General features: G+C 29.2%; 1 protein-coding gene across 1 annotated transcript; it reads left to right on the forward strand.

Moving 5' to 3' along the window:
* Positions 1–265: 265 nt before the first annotated feature.
* LOC124939261 (uncharacterized mitochondrial protein AtMg00810-like) lies at positions 266–11,827 on the forward strand. The gene is made up of 4 exons (XM_047479750.1): positions 266–329; positions 489–714; positions 769–882; positions 11,764–11,827. The coding sequence occupies exons 1-4, from the start codon at positions 266–268 to the stop codon at positions 11,825–11,827; spliced, it is 468 nt and encodes a 155-aa protein (XP_047335706.1).
* Positions 11,828–19,507: the final 7,680 nt, after the last annotated feature.

Here is a 19,507-nt window from a genome sequence, read left to right on the forward strand (position 1 = left end):
TTGGAAAACATGCCATTGGCTCTCGTTGGGTCTACAAGATTAAAACAAAATCTGATGGTTCCATTGAGCGATACAAGGCTCGACTTGTTGCTAAAGGCTATTCTAAAAAATATGACATGGATTATGAGGAAACATTTGTTCCTGTTGCGAAAATGATAATTGTTCGCACTTTAATTGTTGTTGCCTCGGTTTGCCAATGGAAAATCGATCAATTGGATGTGAAGAATGCTTTCTTGAATGGTGACCTTCATGAAGAGGTTATATGATGCCTCCCCCGGGTGTTCCTCATCAACTTGGTGAAGTTTGCAAGCTTCGCAAAGCTCTTTATGGTCTCAAACAAGCACCACGTGCCTGGTTTGAAAATTTCTCTATGGTGATCACTTCGCTTGGCTTTCTTCTTAGTTACCATGATTCAGCTTTATTTGTCAAGCGCACAACAACATGACGCATTCTTCTATCCTTGTATATTGATGATATGATTATTATAGGTGATGATCATGATGGTATTGAATCATTGAAGTCTGAGTTAGCACACTCATTTGCTATGAAAGATTTGGGCAGGCTACGTTATTTTTTGGGAATTGAGGTAGCTTATTCTCCAAAAGGTTATCTATTATCTCAATCTAAGTATATTGCTGATTTGTTTGAGCGTGCTCGACTAATTGACAACCGAATTGTTGATACACCCCTTGAGACCAAAGCTAGATACTCTCCGTCCGATGACACTCCTTTTTAAGATTATGGTCTTTATCGTGTCATTATTGGCAGCTTGGTTTATCTTACTATAACTCACCCAGATATTGCGCACGCAGTTCATGTGGTTAGTCAGTTTGTCACTGCCCCTACTACAGTTCATTGGGTTGTTGTTCTTTGTATTCTCAGGTATCTTCGGGGCACTCAATTTCATAGTCTCATGTTTCCTTCCACGTCTTTATTAAAGTTGCGTGCCTACTCTGATGCGGATTTGGCTAGTGATCCTACGGACCGCAAGTCAACCACTGAATATTATATTTCCTCCGTGATTCGCTTATTTCATGGAAGAGCAAGAAACAAGATGTCATCTCTCGGTCTTTTACAGAAGCTGAGTATCGTGTCATGGCCTCGACTACTTATGAAATTGTTTGGTTATACAAATTACTTACTAATATAGGTATTACTCTTTCTCACCCTACTCCGCTACATTGCGATAATCAAAGTGCTATCTAGATTGCACGGAATTCTGTCTTTCATGAGCGAACCAAACATATCGAGATTGATTGTCATGTCACTCTTCATCATCTACAGACTCACACCATCACTTTGTCATTCGTTCCTTCCTCCTTGCAGATTACTGATATATTTACAAAAGCGCATTCGACTTCGTGCTTTTGTTTTCTGACTGACAAACTCTCAATGCATATTGTTGTTGCATCGTGAATTTGAGAAGGGATGTTAAATATATTAGTTTTATTATCTTTATTAGCACTTAAGGGTATTTTAGTTTAGCATCTAAGGGTATTTTAGTCTATTGTAATCACTAACTATATAAACTCTTTCATTACATTCCGTTTATTTTACGTTTGCTAATAAGAAACCCTAGCATTTCTCTCTTTATTTTATCAATATCGATTAGTCAAATATGTTGTATCAAAAGTGATAATATCAGATAAATATTCATGGACAGTCCTGCACCTTCCATCTACCCAAAACATGTTTTTAATTCGGGATTCCTCGTCCAAATCAACAAAGTAGAAAAGTCAAAGTTTCTGCTTTTCATTCTTAAAAAATAATTACTAAGTGCTTCAGCATCTCCACTCCTTAACCCCAACCTTCGAGATTCTGTAATTTAATTTCTACATGTTCTCTCATCAAAAGATATTTTATCATACCCTCCAACTTCCACTACAAACGATTGAAAAGTTTTGGACAAAGTTATTCCAGTTTCATCGTTTAATTTCAATCTCCTCTTCGCATTTCCGTCTATTACTTTATAGGATCTAATATGTCGTATCTTCCTAGAGATTAATGTATGATTATGCTCAAGACATACACTTGTTATCACAAATTCCCCTTCATTCCGAATAACTACATTAATATTAGCTTTACATTTTGTCTTACTATAGTTGTAGGTCTTGGTTTAAAAAGATTTTTGAACCTCAATGATTTTATACAACTCTTAGAACAAGCTATGGTGAAGTATTTCTGCTTACCATCTACACCTTTTTATGTCTCTACTTTGCAAATGCCAAATCGAGGTGATTGGACATATGATTTATAGAATTCATGAATTTCTTCTTTGGAAAAAAATGTCATTCCAACATTGAGAATTTTTCTGCGAAAATTATCCCGAAAATGTCATTATAAAAGTTATTTTTAAATGTATGCATTATAAAGGTTTTATTTGAACTACAAAATATCCCGAACATGACCATGTTCAGAACATTTTGTTCCCAAACATCCCAAACATGGCTATGTAGACTCCTTCACATGGAATGCAAAACAACAAAAGTAATAACACCTTTCAGGTTGAGCATGCGATTTGTCCATTGCTTCATCTTTTGAGTTCTTTTCTACGACGTTGTCTTTGCTGGGTTGCAGATAAAAATGGTTTAGGGTCCGTTAAACCTGAATTGAAGAACTTAGTTATGTATACAAAATAAATAAATAAATAAATAAATGTTTTGTATAATTAAAGCAGAAAAACATACAATTTCATCAGAAAAAATTGTCTTTTGTATAAATGTAATGAATAAATCTAGAATTTTGGGTTTAGAAATGTTTTTCATGGAGAGAGTTGAGGGAGATAAAATTGATTTAAGGACAATGAGCAGAAATTGAATTAATTTATACATTTTATTTTTTATTTTTTATTTTTTATTTATTATTTTTTCTCACTCATTTATTATTTTATATATAGAAATATAGGCATTATAAATCAAAATTAATATCTAATTTATTAATCTTTTAATATTATAAATTATTTCAATTAAAATAATTTTTATGGTGACTATTAATGATTCACTAGGTTTAGTTAGACTCGTTGAATGGTCACAGTTAAGGATAAAATTATAATTATTTTGTGGTTTCCATGGAAATTATTTGGTTTGAGACAATTGTTTTTGTTAGATCCATATTTGATCGAAAATAAATAGTGTTATATTTGTGTACTCATACGAACATTAATAAATATGAATAGATAATATCATTAATATATTTATTTTTCATATTTATAAAAATTTTAAATTTATTTTCTTACAATAATATGAGTTTTAATATACTACACGGTATATATATATATATATATATATATATATATATATATATATATATATATATATATATATATATATATATATATATATATATATATATATATATATATATATATATATATATATATATATATATATATATATATATATATATATATATATATATTATATAAAAATATGCTTTAATATAATTTTATCATAATAAATATATATTTTTTTAGATTGTCCCACTAAAATTCCTTAAAATCGATCAAGGCATTAAATATCAAAGTTGAATAGTAAATCCACAATTCACCAAAAATCTCAAAATTAATGATTGAGTTTGTCATATATGCTAGGATCACACTATTAATTAAATATGTGACTAAATATTAATACTTATTTATTAAACAACCCAACTATATAAAGTGTATAAATCAAAATATTTTTTTTTATAAAATTTCATTTAATTACAAATATATTGATTATAAAAATGACAAATAAATTTTAGAAAATAGAAAGAAGATAAAAAGACAATAAATAAAAATAAAAAGGTCATCAAAATTTTGCTTATTATTTGGTTATCATGGGGGAAGGGTCTTAATCATTCATATATATATATAAATAATTTATTCTCTCAAAAATAACTAAAAAAAAGTTTACATCCATATCACACTTGAAATAGCACCTTCTAGATAAGAATAGACTAAAATAAAATATTTAATCATTTAAATTGATTAGTACAATGTTATGCTTATTTTTATTATTCAAATGAACATTTTATTCATCAAATAATATGTTTTTGTAAACATCACTAGATTATGTCAAAATAACATCATATCAAACAAGTCTCCACGATCGCCTAATTGGAGAATGATATGCAAAATATTTGTGATGATTTATGCCCCATCCATTTAGTAGAATGAAAAACACTGTCACTATTATTAATGTTCATTTATTTAAGTTTTTGATTGAATTTTAATAAAATATATATTATTTGATAAAAAAATTAAGTTATTTAGGTTTTTAATTGATTCAATTATTGTAATATTTTTTATATTTAAAATTAAAATTTAATAAAAATATTTTAATTGGTAAATTGAATAAAAATGATAAGTTGTTATTTGTTAAAAAATTAAAAAAAATAAAATCTTTATCAAACTATCTCTAATTTTTCTCTATGTTCAGATTTTCTTTTTCTAGAATAATATTTAGTGCACAATTATTCCAAACGGCTATAAGTCAATTTTTTAGTGCTTCCTCCACTATATATATATTTTTTACTTTTTAATAAGGCAACGACTTGGAGTTGGAGCACCAATTAGTTTGTTTAGTCTTTATTTCTAAAAAAATGAAAACTATATAATGTAATTGTACTTTGAAGTATATATATATATATATATATATATATATATATATATATATATATATATATATATATATATATTTAAGATTTTATAATTTATGATATTCTTTGTATAAATAAAATATGACATTGTTCAAAAACATTTATAAATTCATCTTATTTCTTATTTATGATATTAAATATATATTGTTTAAGAAATATGCTACCAGAATTTATTTATGATATTATTATTTGTTCATAATATAAAATAGATACATGTTGATATTATCATGTGTTCATAAATGATCATTGCTATTATTTATTTAAATATATTTTGACAGATTAAATAGTTCAAAAAACCGAATCAACTATTTGGAGGTGGATCTAAATGAATAAATCAATCAAACTGAAAACGTACCTCTAATATATATATATATATATATATATATATATATATATATATATATATATATATATATATATATATATATATATATATATATATATATATATATATATATATATATATATATATATATATATATAATATTGTTTAATTTTTAAAGTGTCCATATTGTCGAGTCGAGAGCTATAGTTAATTTGGATATATATGTAAGAGTAATGTATACTTGGGTCGGATTGTGGGTTGACCCGCCCATAAACTTAAAACGGTTAAATATAAAATTAAAAATGTTGTAGCTAGGTATGCTTCGAACTTGCAACCTAACAAAACAAGTATAACCCTTTAACCAACTAGGCTAATAACACTTTTTATTTTAAATTCAACATCAAATTTGATCAACGCAGGACATTTTAAAAATATAAGTTCAACTTTTTAACTAACTAATCTATATATATATATAATGATGCTTAATTTTTAAAGTATCTGGATTGCCAGGTCGAGAACTGTGGTTAATTTGGATATATATGTGAGAATAAATGGATATTTGGGTCGGATTATGGGTTGACCCGCCCATAAACTTAAAACGGTTAAAAATAAAATTAAAAATATTATAGGTATGGTTTGAACTTGCAACCTAACAAAAACAAGTATAACCCTTTAACCAACTAGGCTAATAACACTTTTATTTTAAACTCAACACCAAATTTGATCAACACATGATATTTTAACAATATAAGTTCAACTTTTTAACTAACTAATCTATATATATATATATATATAATGATGCTTAATTTTTAAAGTGTCCGGATTGTTGGGTCGAGAGCTGTGATTAATTTGAATATATGTGTGAGAGTAAATGGATACTTGAGTTGGATTGTGGGTTGACCCGCCCATAAACTTAAAACGGTTAAAAATAAAATTAAAAATGCTATAGGTATGGTTCAAACTTGCAACCTAACAAAGCAAGTATAACCTTTTAACCAACTAGGCTAATAACACTTTTAATTTTAAATTCAACACCAAGTTTGATCAACGCGGGACATTTTAACAATATAAGTTCAACTTTTTAACTAATTAATATATATATATATATAATGATGCTTAATTTTAAAAAATACGGATTGCCGGGTCGAGAGTTGTGGTTAATTTAGATATATACGTGAGAGTAAATGGATACTTGAGTTGGATTGTGGGTTGACCCCCGCCCATAAATTTAAAACGGTTAAAAATAAAATTAAAAATGTTATAGGTATGGATCAAACTTGCAACCTAACAAAACAAATATAACCCTTTAACCAACTAGACTAATAACACTTTTTATTTTAAATTAAACACCAAATTTGATCAACACGGAACATTTTAACAATATAAGTTCAACATTTTAACTAATTAATCTATATATATATAATGATGCTTAATTTTTAAAGTGTCAGGATTGTCGGGTCAAGAGCTTTGGTTAATTTGGATATATGTGTGAGAGTAAATGGATACTTGGGTCGAATTAGTCCCGGCCATAAAACATTTTTACTGTAATATTTTTTCATGGTTTGTTTATTATTACTCGTGCAAATGCACGGGATACATACTAGTTTTAAATAATTTTAGTATTTTATATTATATACAATTTTTTTTTATAATATTAGGTGATTACTCAAGTCAAAAGTCATAAATTCGGGAAATTTGATTAAATAACCTCAAAGATGAGGTTATTTGATCTGGTGGTGGCTTGTTATTTTTTTTGCGCTCGTGGTTCTATATTTTTTTTATACAATTTTGCCCTTGTCGCGAAACGCTAAGTCACTTAGCGTTTCGCGAAGTGGATTAGGGTTAGTATAAATACTCTAATATTTTCATTTCCTTAGTTTTTTTTCTCTCTTCTCCTGTTCTCTCTTTCACGGCGGCCGGCGGCAACGACGACGACGACGGATGTTGCGGGCGGGACGGCGGTTCAATTCATACAGATCTATACGGATTTACAAGATCTTCTAACCTAATCCATTTATGTTTTTATCTATACAGATTTACAAGATCTATATAGAACTAACCCTAAATCTATTTTGCATGAATGTTTCCGATTCTAGGGTTTAGGGTATGCAGGTCTTCGATTCTAAGGATTTGCAGGTCGAGGAAGATGTTCATTTCAAAATCTAATTCGAGTTATGTTCATGTTTACATTTTCTTCATTTCAAAAACTTTTCATATTTCGTTCTGGTTCATATTTGGTCATATTTGTGGATTCTTATTTGTTATATGGTTCATATTGGTTCATGTTTGAGCACTTCGTTAGGTTATTATTTGTTATTAGTTCATATTTGCAGAAAATCTCTGATTAGATCGTATGTGTTTCCGTTTCAGATCTGCTAAACATTTCGCTACGGACTTAACGTTTCGCTCGTGACTTACCGTTTCGCTACGGACTTACTGTTTCGCTACGGACTTACCGTTTCGCTACGGACTTACCGTTTCGCTAAGTAGTACCTCGCGATTCGCTAAGTGTCAAGATTTTTTGTTATTTATAGTTAATCATGAACTTCATTTGACAATGTATCTACATCTAGGGGTGAGCATAATATGGGTTTACCCAAACCCAACCCTAACCCAAACCCAAAATATTAATTTGGGTTGGTTAATATGGGTTGAGTTGAGTATGGGTTGGGTTGAGTATGGGTTGAGTTTAATTTGGGTTGGGTTAGGGTTACCCAAATTACCCAAATTATATAAATTTAGTTTAATTCTCTATTATTAATCCAATATTAACTAATCATCTTCCAACTTTAAGTCGAACACGTTTTTGACATATTTAACATATTTTTCATACGTTTAACACGTTTTGTACACATCTAACACGTTTTTAATATTTTTAACACGTTTCATTTATAACATGTTTTTCGCACGTTTAACACGTTTTTCACACGTTTAACACATTTTTCATACGTTTAACATGTTTTTCACTCGTTTTCACTTTTTTGACACGTTTTCACGTTTTTGACACGTTTAACACGTTTTCACGTTTTTGACACGTTTAACACGTTTTTGACATGTTTAACACATTTTCACATTAATAACACGTTTTTCACGTTTTTGTCACGTTAAACACGTTTTTGACATGTTTAATACGTTTAACGCGTTTTTGACAAGTTTAACACGTTTTTGTCACGTTTAACACGTTTTTGACACGTTTAACACGTTTTTAACATATTTAACACGTTTTTGATAAGTTTAACACGATTTTCACGTTTTTGTCACGTTTAACACGTTTTAAACATATTTAACACGTTTTTGATATGTTTAACACGATTTTCACGTTTTTGGCACGTTTAACACGTTTTTGGCACGTTTAACACGTTTTGACATTTTAACACGTTTTTGATATGTTTAACACGTTTTTCACACGTTTAACACGTTTTTGACATTTTAACACGTTTTTTATATGTTTAACACGTTTTTCACACGTTTAACACGTTTTTCATATTTTTATCAGGTTTTCACACTTAAAACATGTTTTTCACACGTTTAACACGTTTTTATGTTTTTGGCACGTTTAACAAGTTTTTGACATGTTTACACGTTTTCATACTAATAACACGTTTTTGTCATGTTTAACACGTTTTTGACATGTTTAATACGTTTAATGCGTTTTTGACAAACATAACACTTTTTTTTTTACGTTTTTGGCACGTTTAACACGTTTTTAACATAACTAGCACGTTAACACTTTCTCTTGATAAGTTTAACACGGTTTTCACGTTTTTGGCACGTTTAACACGTTTTTGATATGTTTAACACGTTTTCACACGTTTAACACGTGTTTCACACATTTAATATGTTTTTCACGTTTTTAGCATGTTAAACACGTTTTTGACATATTTGACACGTTTTTCACATATTTGACACGTTTTTCACACATTAACACATTATTCACATTTTGGTACGTTTAATACGTTTTTGACATGTTTAACATGTTTTTCACATTCTTAACACGTTTAACAAGTTTGTAACATGTTTAATACGTTTGTAACATGTTTAACACGTTTTTGGCACGTTTAACACGTTTTTGGCACGTTTAACACGTTTTTGACATTTTAACACGTTTTACACATTTAACATATTTTTGACATGTTTAACATATTTTTTTGCACGTTAACACGTTTTGATAAGTTTTAACACGTTTTGTCACGTTTAACACGTTTGACATTAAACGTGTCAAAAAAGTGAAAAACATGTTAAACGTGTCAAAAACGTGTTAAACGTATCAAAATGTGTCAAAAACGAGGAAAATGTGTTAAACGTGCTAAAAACGTGGAATATGTGTCAAAACGTGTTAAACGTGCCAAAAACGTGTTAAACGTGCCAAAAACGTGAAAAACGTGTAAAAACATGTTACAAACGTGTTAAACATGTTACAAACGTGTTAATAATGTGAAAAACGTGAAAAACATGTTAAACATGTCAAAACGTGTTAAACATGCCAAAACGTGAAAAATGTGTCAAAATGTGTTAAATGTGTCGTAATCGTGAAAAATGTGTCAAACGTGTTAAAAACGTGTTAAACATGTCAAAACATGAAAATAGTGTCCAACGTGTCAAATGTGTTAAACGTGTTGAATGTGTGAAAAACGTATTAAACGTGTCGAAAACGTATTAAACGTGTCGAAAACGTGTCAAAACGTGTTAAACGTCTCAAAACGTGGAAAACGTGTTAAACGTGTCAAAACGTGTTAAACGTGTCAAAACGTGTTAAACGTGCCGAAAATGTGAAAAACGTGTGAAACGTGTCAATAATGTGAAAAACGTATTAAACGTGTCGAAAACGTGTTAAACGTGTCGAAAATGTGTTAAACGTGTCAAAACGTGTCAAAAACGTGGAAAACGTGTGAAACGTGTCAAAACGTGCCAAAAATGTGAAAACGTGTCAAAAATGTGAAAGACATGTTAAATGTGTCAAAACATGTTAAACGTGTTAAAACGTGTTAAACGTGTCAAAAATGTGTCAAAATGTGTTAAACATGTCGAAAACATGAAAAAACGTGTCAAAACGTGTCAAACGTGTCAAAAACGTGTTAAACATGCCAAAAATATGGAAAACGTGTTCAACGTGTCAAAAATGTGTTAAACGTGTCAAAACGTGTTAAACGTGTGAAAAACGTATTAAAAATGTCAAAAACGTGAAAAACGTGTTAAACGAATAAAAATGTGTTAAATGAGTCAAATAAATGTTAAATAAAAAAATAAAAATAAAATAATTTGGGTTACCCAACTCATACTCAACCCAACCCATACCCAACCCATATTAGTAAATAATATGGGTTGAATTATGGGTTGGGTAAATTTAATTTGGGTTGAATATGGGTTGGGTAATACGGGTTGGGTTTACCCGTTTGCTCACCCCTATCTACATCACTTCATGGTTATGAAGAGAAGTTGTGTTAGCAAAACAAACCTTATCTTTTTACATTAATGGAAACATTTAGATTCTTCAGAAAAAGGCCTTTGAAGAATCCATCATTGAGCTCCAGATAAGCAAAGATTGGCTGACTTTGATTTCGTTAGTCATTAAGCTAAAGAAATAAATTTCAAACAATTTTCTCTTAGCTGGAGCTCAATGATAGTTTCTTCAAAGGATTTTTCTGAATAATCTAAATGTTTCCATGTAAAATTATAAGGTTTGTTTTGTTAACACATCTTCTTTTCAAAACCATGACTTTGTTGTTGATACCTTCTCAAACGAGATAGATTACCTATGAAACCAATAAAATTTTTTGTACTTCACGATTCGCTTAGTACTACGAGCTCCAGCTAGGAGAATGGTTTGAATTCGATTTCGTTATTAAACAAATATACTAGCGAAAATGTATTCAAACCATCCTCTCTTAGCTGGAGCTCGTTGACCTCGCGATTCGCTAAGTACCTCGCGATTCGCTAAGTACCTCGCGATTCGCTAAGTACCTCGTGATTCGCTTAGTACCTCGCGATTCGCTAAGTACCTCGCGATTCGCTAAGTACCTCACGATTCGCTAAGTACCTAGCAATTCGCTAAGTACCTCCCGACTCGCTACAGAAGTTGAAGAGACGCGCGTACACACACGCGCTATACCTTATATATTCAAAAATTTCAGAACATTTCATTTCAAACGCCCGACTCTCTCTCTCTAACCCATTGTCTCTTCACTGAATCTTGTCAAGGCCGATCATTCGTCTGCTTTCTTCTCGTTCGTCATTAAGGTTGGTTCATTCTTCTCCCTGCCGATCATTTTCTGCTTTTTTGTTTATGAGTTTCGGTTTTGGCATGTTAAGTGTAAATGCATGTTAAGTGTTTCTTGTCTTTTTCCTTGTTTTTATTAGTTTATGAAACGTATGGTCCATTTTTATTGTCTTCTGTTCAATATATTTTTTCGCCATTAGGGTTTCGCTAGGTACCTCCCGATTCGCTAAATACCTCCCGATTCGCTAAGTACCTAGCGATTCGCTAAATACCTAGTGGTGGCCGATCATTTTCTGGTTTTTTGTTTATGGATTTTGGTCTTTGCATGTTAAGTTTTAGTGTTTGTTTCAGATTTTTTGTTTAGGGTTTTTGCATGTTAAGTTTTAGTGTTTGTTTCTGATTAGTTATGTATGGTGAATGTTGTCTTATGTTCAGTTAACGGTTTCGCTAGGTACCTCTCGATTCACTAAGTACCTCCTGATTCGCTAAGTACCTAGCGATTCGCTAAGTACCTAGCGATTCGCTAAGTACTTATGGTGTTGTGTTTGTTCTTACATTTTTGATGATGTTGTTCCTTTTGTAGATGGCAGAAACAACAGTTACTGAGTTTCCTGGTCGGATTTCGTGGAAAAGTGCCCTCACCCTGAAGAAGATTGTTAATAAGTTCGAGGAAATGGATCTTTTGGAGAGTGTTTACAATACCCAGTTCAGATCATTATTCACAGCCCCCCTCTTGCAGTTCTCAGGAACTATTGTACATCATATGTTGATGAGGAGGTTAAGCTCAAACTCCAAGGAGATAACTTTCATGGTGATGGGAAAAAGCTTGTATTTGGTATGAAGGAGTATGCGTTGGTTACCGGCCTAGGTTTCAACATTTTTCCTGAGTTGGACCAAGAAAAATTGTGTGGTTGTCCACCTCTCTCGGTGAAATATTTTAAAGGGAGCATGAGTGTGAAAATGTGCGAGTTGGAGAAAGTTTTTTTCAAATGCAAAGAGAAGGAAGATGCATTCAAGATGGGGCTGGTATGCCTGATTTTCCAGTACCTATTCACATTTGACCCAAAAAGAGTTATATTTCCAAAAATACTCCACATGGTGGAAGACAATGACACTTTCCTCCAATATCCATGGGGGAAGGTCACCTTTAGAGCCACCCTCAAAAATTTAAACAAGAACATGAAACATCTCAGTAGCTCATATTTTGATAGGAAGGATTTGAAACCCCTAATTGAGAGGCATGGGGACATGAACGTATACTTGAAGTGACCGAGCTCGTCTGTCTGGATGTCGGTTATGGTACCAGGATTACACTTCTCCAACATGTAAAGGTATGATGGCAGTATTCCATAGGAATCCTCTACCGTTCCTCGCACCGCTATTAAAGCATTTTCCCTTGCCTTCCATGCCTTATAAGTCAAAAATATCCCATAAGTTGACTGCATGTCTTCAATTATTTTCTTAGGCAAGTGGTTATGATGATGGTCCATGTACTTGCTCTTCACGCACTGTCCAATAACCCATGCCGGTGTTTGCATTTTTTTCTTGGGCCTCGACAAAACTGAGCATGAGTGTTGTTGCTCAAATTTCCAGATCTCAAACATCTCAGAAAACTTACCTTTCACAGCCCACAAGCTCCACTTGCATGTTTCATCCAAACATTTGAGTTCCCAAAGATGTTTTCTTGACTTCTCCACTTTGAATTCAAAATGATTGGTCATCGCATATTTATATAGAGCAAGTTGAAGTTCTTTTTTATTTTCAAACAACGAACCGACTTCCAATACGGTTTCACTAATTAATGCCATCGCAAATAAGGGTTTGGCGGTGATGTGTCTGTCGGGTCTGTCGATGGTGTACCCATTGAAGATGGTCTTGCACTAAATGGTGTACCCATTGATGATCTTCTTGCACTAGATGGTGTACCCATTGATGCCTTTCTTGCACTAGTTAGTGTACCCAATGATGATCTTCTTGCACTTGGTTGTATAAGTATTGATGCTTTTTCACAAGTATTAACATGCAAGTCCTGAGTAAGTGGGATGTGAGGCAAAGAGCTTTCTCCGGCTTCAACAAAGAATTCCGAGGGTACAACGGGTGGTACAAATTTTTGAGTAAGTTGTGGTGGTAGTATACATTCTTGAGTTGGGTATGTAAGTAGTGGTATATTTTCTTTAGTAAATGCTGTCTTCTCCACTACAGATACACACAATGGTGACACGGTTCGACCTAAAATCAAACGTGATAAATATGTGTTCAAATCCCCATCATTATCAATAAAAAACAGGTTTTGGATTTCTAATATTCGGAATATCATACTTCACTTGGAGCACTAAATCGTATGTAGATTTCTGCACATTAAGTCTATCGTAGAGTATATCAAGTAATTCAGCATAACGAGTACTTTGGGGTAAATCAAATGTTTTGATTGAAGATGCATCAAAATACAGTATTCCATCAACATCAAGTTTCCACCCTCCATTATAGAAAACGAAAACTTTAGCTGCAATAAAAAACATGATTTGATTTAGAAACGGATAATCAATACTTCGCGAATCGCTAGGCTCTTAGCGAAACGGGAAGGCCTTCGCGAATCGTTAGGCACTTAGCGAAACGGGAAGGCCTTCGCGAATCGTTAGGCTCTTAGCGAAACGGGAAGACCTTCGCGAATCGCTAGGCACTTAGCGAAACGGGAAGCAAACCCTAAACAATCGAAGAAACCGAACATCAATAAAACATGCTTAAAATAAACGTACCTATTGGAACAGTGCTCGTGCTCGTCGTGGAGCTCATAGTAAATTTCGATCCGTCGCCACCGAGATCGCTGCCGCCGGAGTTTAGAGAGAAGGATGAGAAGAGCGGGAAGAGAGAGAAGGGGAAGAAAAGAAATGAAAAAAAATGACTGAGGTTATATTAAATAGTAAGGGTAATCTGGACATTTCACACATTGTCACTTAGCGAAACGCTAAGTCACTTAGCGTTTCGCGACAAGGGCAATTTCGTCCAAAAAAAATAAAAACATCACGAACGCAATAAAATTATCAACTTACCATCAGATCAAATAACCTCATCTTTGATATTATTTAATCAAATTTCCCCATAAATTCAACAATAACTATTCACATAAAAGCAACACAGGATTAAAAAAAAAGAAAAAAAAGGAAAATTTATAGAAGATAGTGGCGAAATTTTCTATCATAAATAACTATTTAGATTGAGATCAAGTCCACTAATAAATTATTTGAGACTGGACATTTATTTTAATAATGCATCAATCATATATATATATATATATATATTCTTATTTAAATAATTAAAATGTCTTCTGTATTTATCTTTAATAGTCTCTACAAACTTATCAATATATGCTTAATATAAAAAAATTAGGAGGACATAATATCCATACTTTTTATTAATTTATGTATTCTTCAATAATTACAAATTTCTCAATCCTAATTAATATTTTTATTATTTTATTATATATATATATATATATATATATATATATATATATATTTCTTCATTAATTTTATATAAACTTATTAATCATTTTAATATTAAATTTTTATTTATTTTTATATTTAATATTAAATCTTTATTTATTTTTATATATAAATATTTATAATATATATAATAATACTATATAATATATAATAACGTTATATAATATATAATAACGTGTTTAATATGATTTATTAAACTCTAAATAAAATATATTTTTCCCTTCTAATTAATTATTTTTAATTTTTTCCTTTATCATATTTTTTATTTTATTTTATCACTCATATAAATATATTCACTTTCTTTATTAATTTTATATAAATATAATTTTGTAACACAAATTATATAAAAATATATATTATTTTATTAATAAATAAGTATTTATTTTTATATTATTTTTATGTGTTATATACATAACAATAATAATAATAAAAATATTAATATTAATAATAATAATCATTAAATTCCCTCTTATAATAATTACAAATTTATCTCTTCTTCTATATTATTAATCTCTCTTTCCTAATTAATATTTTTATTATTTTATCTTTAATATATATATATTTTATCTTCATTAATTTTATATAAATTATTAATCATTTTAATTTAAATCTTTATTTATTTTTATATATAAATATTTATAATATACCTAATAATACTATATAATATATAATAACATTTAATATTTTATTAAACTCACAATAACATTACAAAGTTCTCTTTCCTATATATATATATATATATATATATATATATATATATATATATATATATATATATATATATATATATATATATATATATATATATATATATATATATATATTTATTAATTTCATTTTTTAAATTAATTTAAGTTTTTATTTTCACTCATTATATAAATATATATATAAATATATATATATATATAATTTATTTATTTTTTTATGTTATCACTCATTATTTATATATTAATTTTTTTCTTAATTAATTTTTTTTTCTCCAATATTATTTTCTCTAATAATTAATTTATTTTATATAAACTAATTAATCATTTTAATATTAAATCATTATTTCTTTTTATATTATTATTAAATTTTTATTTATTTTTAGCGGTCAAAGGGTTCACATTTTTTATTTTTATACGAGAGCATGAGTTTGAATCTCCTAATGTGAATATAAAATGGTGGTGATATATATATGAGATTAAAATATGGAGATGGTGGTGGTATATATATGAGATTAAAATATGGGAATGAAGAAATTGAAAGAAATCTTATACTAAGATATAAGACTAAAATGACTATAATAATAGTGTTGGTATGTATGAAATTAAAGATATCTTAGTATAAGACTAAAATGACAATGATAATTATGATGGTATATATATATATATGGGTGAAGAAATTGAAGGAGATCTTATACTAAGATATAAGATTAAAATGTCTATGATAATGGTGTTGGTATCTATGAAATTAAAGATATCTTAGTATACGACTAAAATGACAATGGTTATTGATAGTGGTATATAAATGGGGATAAAAAAATTATTAAACAGTTTTGTTTGGATCAAATTATCTTTATTTGGGTTTCCTCTTCAGTTTATTTATAAAATAGCTTGAACTAGAAAAAAATTATTATTGACCCGCGGGTCTAAAATTATATAATATAAAGATATTGTTTTTCCTACAATATAAGGTGTTGCACTAAATTGTAATTTAGAAGGTAGTGAGAAATATTTGATGACGATGAAATATTTTTTGCAATGAACTCATTTGATCCACATCCGTAAATCTTGACTACTTACTAAAATGGTAAAATTTAAGATCATTCATTTTTTTCGATTGATTTATCATTATTATCAGGTACTATTGTATGAAGATTATAAAACATTAAAAGATTGTCAGTTTCATGTGTTTGATTACATTTTAATATGTCAATTGATTTAACGTATTTAACGAGATTACAATTATTTTTTTATTCTATAATATAAGTCCACGTTTTCAATCTTCGTTACCTTGGTGAAGAATCATGCAAATATTTATACCTTATATATTGCTCTAATATAGCTCACGGTTCTCATATTTTTTTTGAGTGTTTTGGTTTAAAATTTCTATAAAGACTTTTTTAGAGGAGTTAATAAATTTGGAGAGATTAAGAAGCTTAAATTATTAATTTTATCATTAATAGTTTAAATTTAAATGATTGATCTCCTTATAAATCACTCCATCAATTAAAATATTAAATTATCTTTACTTTTATTTTTTATATTAATTGAATCATTACAAAAAAAAATCTAAAATATTTGATCATGTTACTCAATTAATCCCATTTTCACTTAAAAACAGTTTCAATTAATAATCCAAATAATAATCTAATAACCCTACATCAAACAATGGCCTAAATCGTTTTTTATCTTCATACTCAAACTAGTTTTTTTTTTCTAGTTAATAATAATAATAATTTGAAAGGATAAACATACTTGAGTACTATTTTAGGAAAATAGACATTTTACACCGTTTAAAAATTCTAAAAAATATAAATGTGATTGGCCAAATTTTCGGTGACAAACTCTGACACGGTAAGGGTACTCAAGTGTTTTTATCCATAATTTTAATTTAAACTAAGAAAAGTGAAAAAAAAAATATGGCCTGAGAGTTTAAAATAGGCATACTTCCAAAACAAACCGATGAAAATAAAAAAGAAATGTCCAAGAAAGTCAGTGGAAGTGACAAATGTACAGTATAAAAATGATGAAAAAAGTGAAGTTTGAAAATCCACCATCCCAGATATTAAAAAGTTAGTCCAAGAGTCTTTATAATGAGGTGCAATAAAGCCTTGGGGATTAATGAAAAAATATTCATGTTAGCTTGATAACATGATTGACCATTTTAAGATGAACTTTGGGAGAGTGGATAACTAAAAAACACACTCAATTTTTGGCATCACATTCAAGTTCCAATATAAGTTAGTCATAATTGCACCAATGACAATACCATTAATTCAATCCAGTGGATGTTTAATCACATTCAAAAAGACTAAGTCCATCTACCTAATTAGAAACACATTTAGAGTTGAAGTTGGGTTTTGAAACAGAAGAAATCATTTAATAAAATTTCTTAGAAAAACATTTTACTTAGTGTCAACCGATGTTCATTTAGACGAGATATTGTTCTAAAATATAACTTAATTGGATATAAATTTATTCCCATCTCATCCAAATTCAACTTGACATGTTACAAAAACAATCCCCATTTGTATACATGTACTATAATAAAGCTAAGAAAGAAATATAAAATAGACAATATTTTCTCATAAGTTAAGAGATGTAATAATTCTCTTGTTAAGAAGCAAAAGTCCTCATTTTTGTATTTCATCTTTTATTTTTTTACTATTATATTAATATCATTGATTTCTAAAAAGTAGTACTCCTAACTAAAATCAATCAACATTTTTATGATATAGTTCTATAATACATATACCGAAGGATAAAAAGAGTAATACCAATAAAAATCATCAGCATTATTTTGACAGATTAATAAACAATAAGCTTATTAGGAAACTTTATTTTATCATGATATCAGTCATATTCGAAAACAACTCCAAAACTAAAATTATTTGAAAATGAATTTTCAGATTATTTTTTAGATCATGATTTAAACCATAATGTAGTTTGTGTTGCGTAAACAAATTATGTCATGATTCAAATTATGCTGTAATTTTATTTCATTTCGTATTGAGATATAACTATTTCCTAAATAAATGTGACTTTTGACAGACATAACGACCTTAGATTCTTTCAATGCAACAGAATGGTATACCATATCAGCCATAACTTTTGTGATAATCTAATCACTTATTAATAATCCTCATCCCCAATCAAATAAATAATGAAAGATCTAACAACTAAAGTCCGAGTGATGTTAATTAAAATATTGAATTATTTGATTTATGATTAGAAGATTGAGCGTGTATTTGGAGAAATTTTGGGTTTTTATACAAAAACACACAAAGATCAAACATCATCTAATGATATTGTTTTTACTTTTTCATTAACAATATATAAATTATGAATGATGTTTCCTGTCAAAAAGACTGTAGACTGGTCCGATTTGATATTTGATGATTACTTTAAGAAAATGCATATCCCCGTAAAAAAATATTTCTTAATAAATTAAAAATATGAATGAAGTTTCAAGTAAAAAATTAAAAAATAAGTTTCAAGTAATTTGAGCGAATATTTCTTCGCTGCATGTCATTTTCAATAAATTTCATTAATAATTAATAAATGGAAAAATAAATTTCATGGTAATTTTGATCTTTACATAAATGCGTCAGTGTACTTACATGAGAGGTAAACGGTCTTCTCATGGAAGGGTAGGGGGTTTTACATGAACGCCAGGTTAGAAATAATTGAGGCAAAGAATTCTTCGCTGTAAATCATCTCCTCTAAATTATAATTTTCATTAAAAAATTAAAAATAAATTTCAAGTAATTTGAGCGAAGATTTATTCGATGCATGTCAATTTTAAAAAATTGAATTAATATTTAATAAATAGAAATATAAAATTCAATGTAATTTTGGCCTTTACATACAAGGGTAAGTGTATTTTCATGACAGACAAACGGTCTTCTCATGAGTTGGTTGGGGGGTTTACATGTAGGACAGGTAAAAAAGGAATGAGGCGAAGATTTCTTCGCTCCTGAACGACTCCCCGTAAATAAAAATTAAAAAAAAAAACATAAACATGGAGTAATTTTAGCGAAGATTTCTTCGCTGCATGTCATTTCCAATTAATTTATTTAATATTTAATAAACGGAAATATAAAATTCATGTTAATTTTGG

This window comes from Impatiens glandulifera, chromosome 5 (genome assembly GCF_907164915.1).
Source record: "Impatiens glandulifera chromosome 5, dImpGla2.1, whole genome shotgun sequence".
Lineage (NCBI taxonomy): Eukaryota > Viridiplantae > Streptophyta > Magnoliopsida > Ericales > Balsaminaceae > Impatiens > Impatiens glandulifera.

Bases quoted from the DNA above. Each gene is read 5' to 3' on its own strand.
- LOC124939261 (XM_047479750.1), top strand. From the start codon at position 266: ATGCCTCCCCCGGGTGTTCCTCATCAACTTGGTGAAGTTTGCAAGCTT. The intron at 715-768 runs GTCCGATGACAC...CATTATTGGCAG, and splicing joins ACCAAAGCTAGATACTCTCC to CTTGGTTTATCTTACTATAA. The intron at 883-11,763 runs GTATCTTCGGGG...TTCCTTTTGTAG, and splicing joins GTTGTTCTTTGTATTCTCAG to ATGGCAGAAACAACAGTTAC.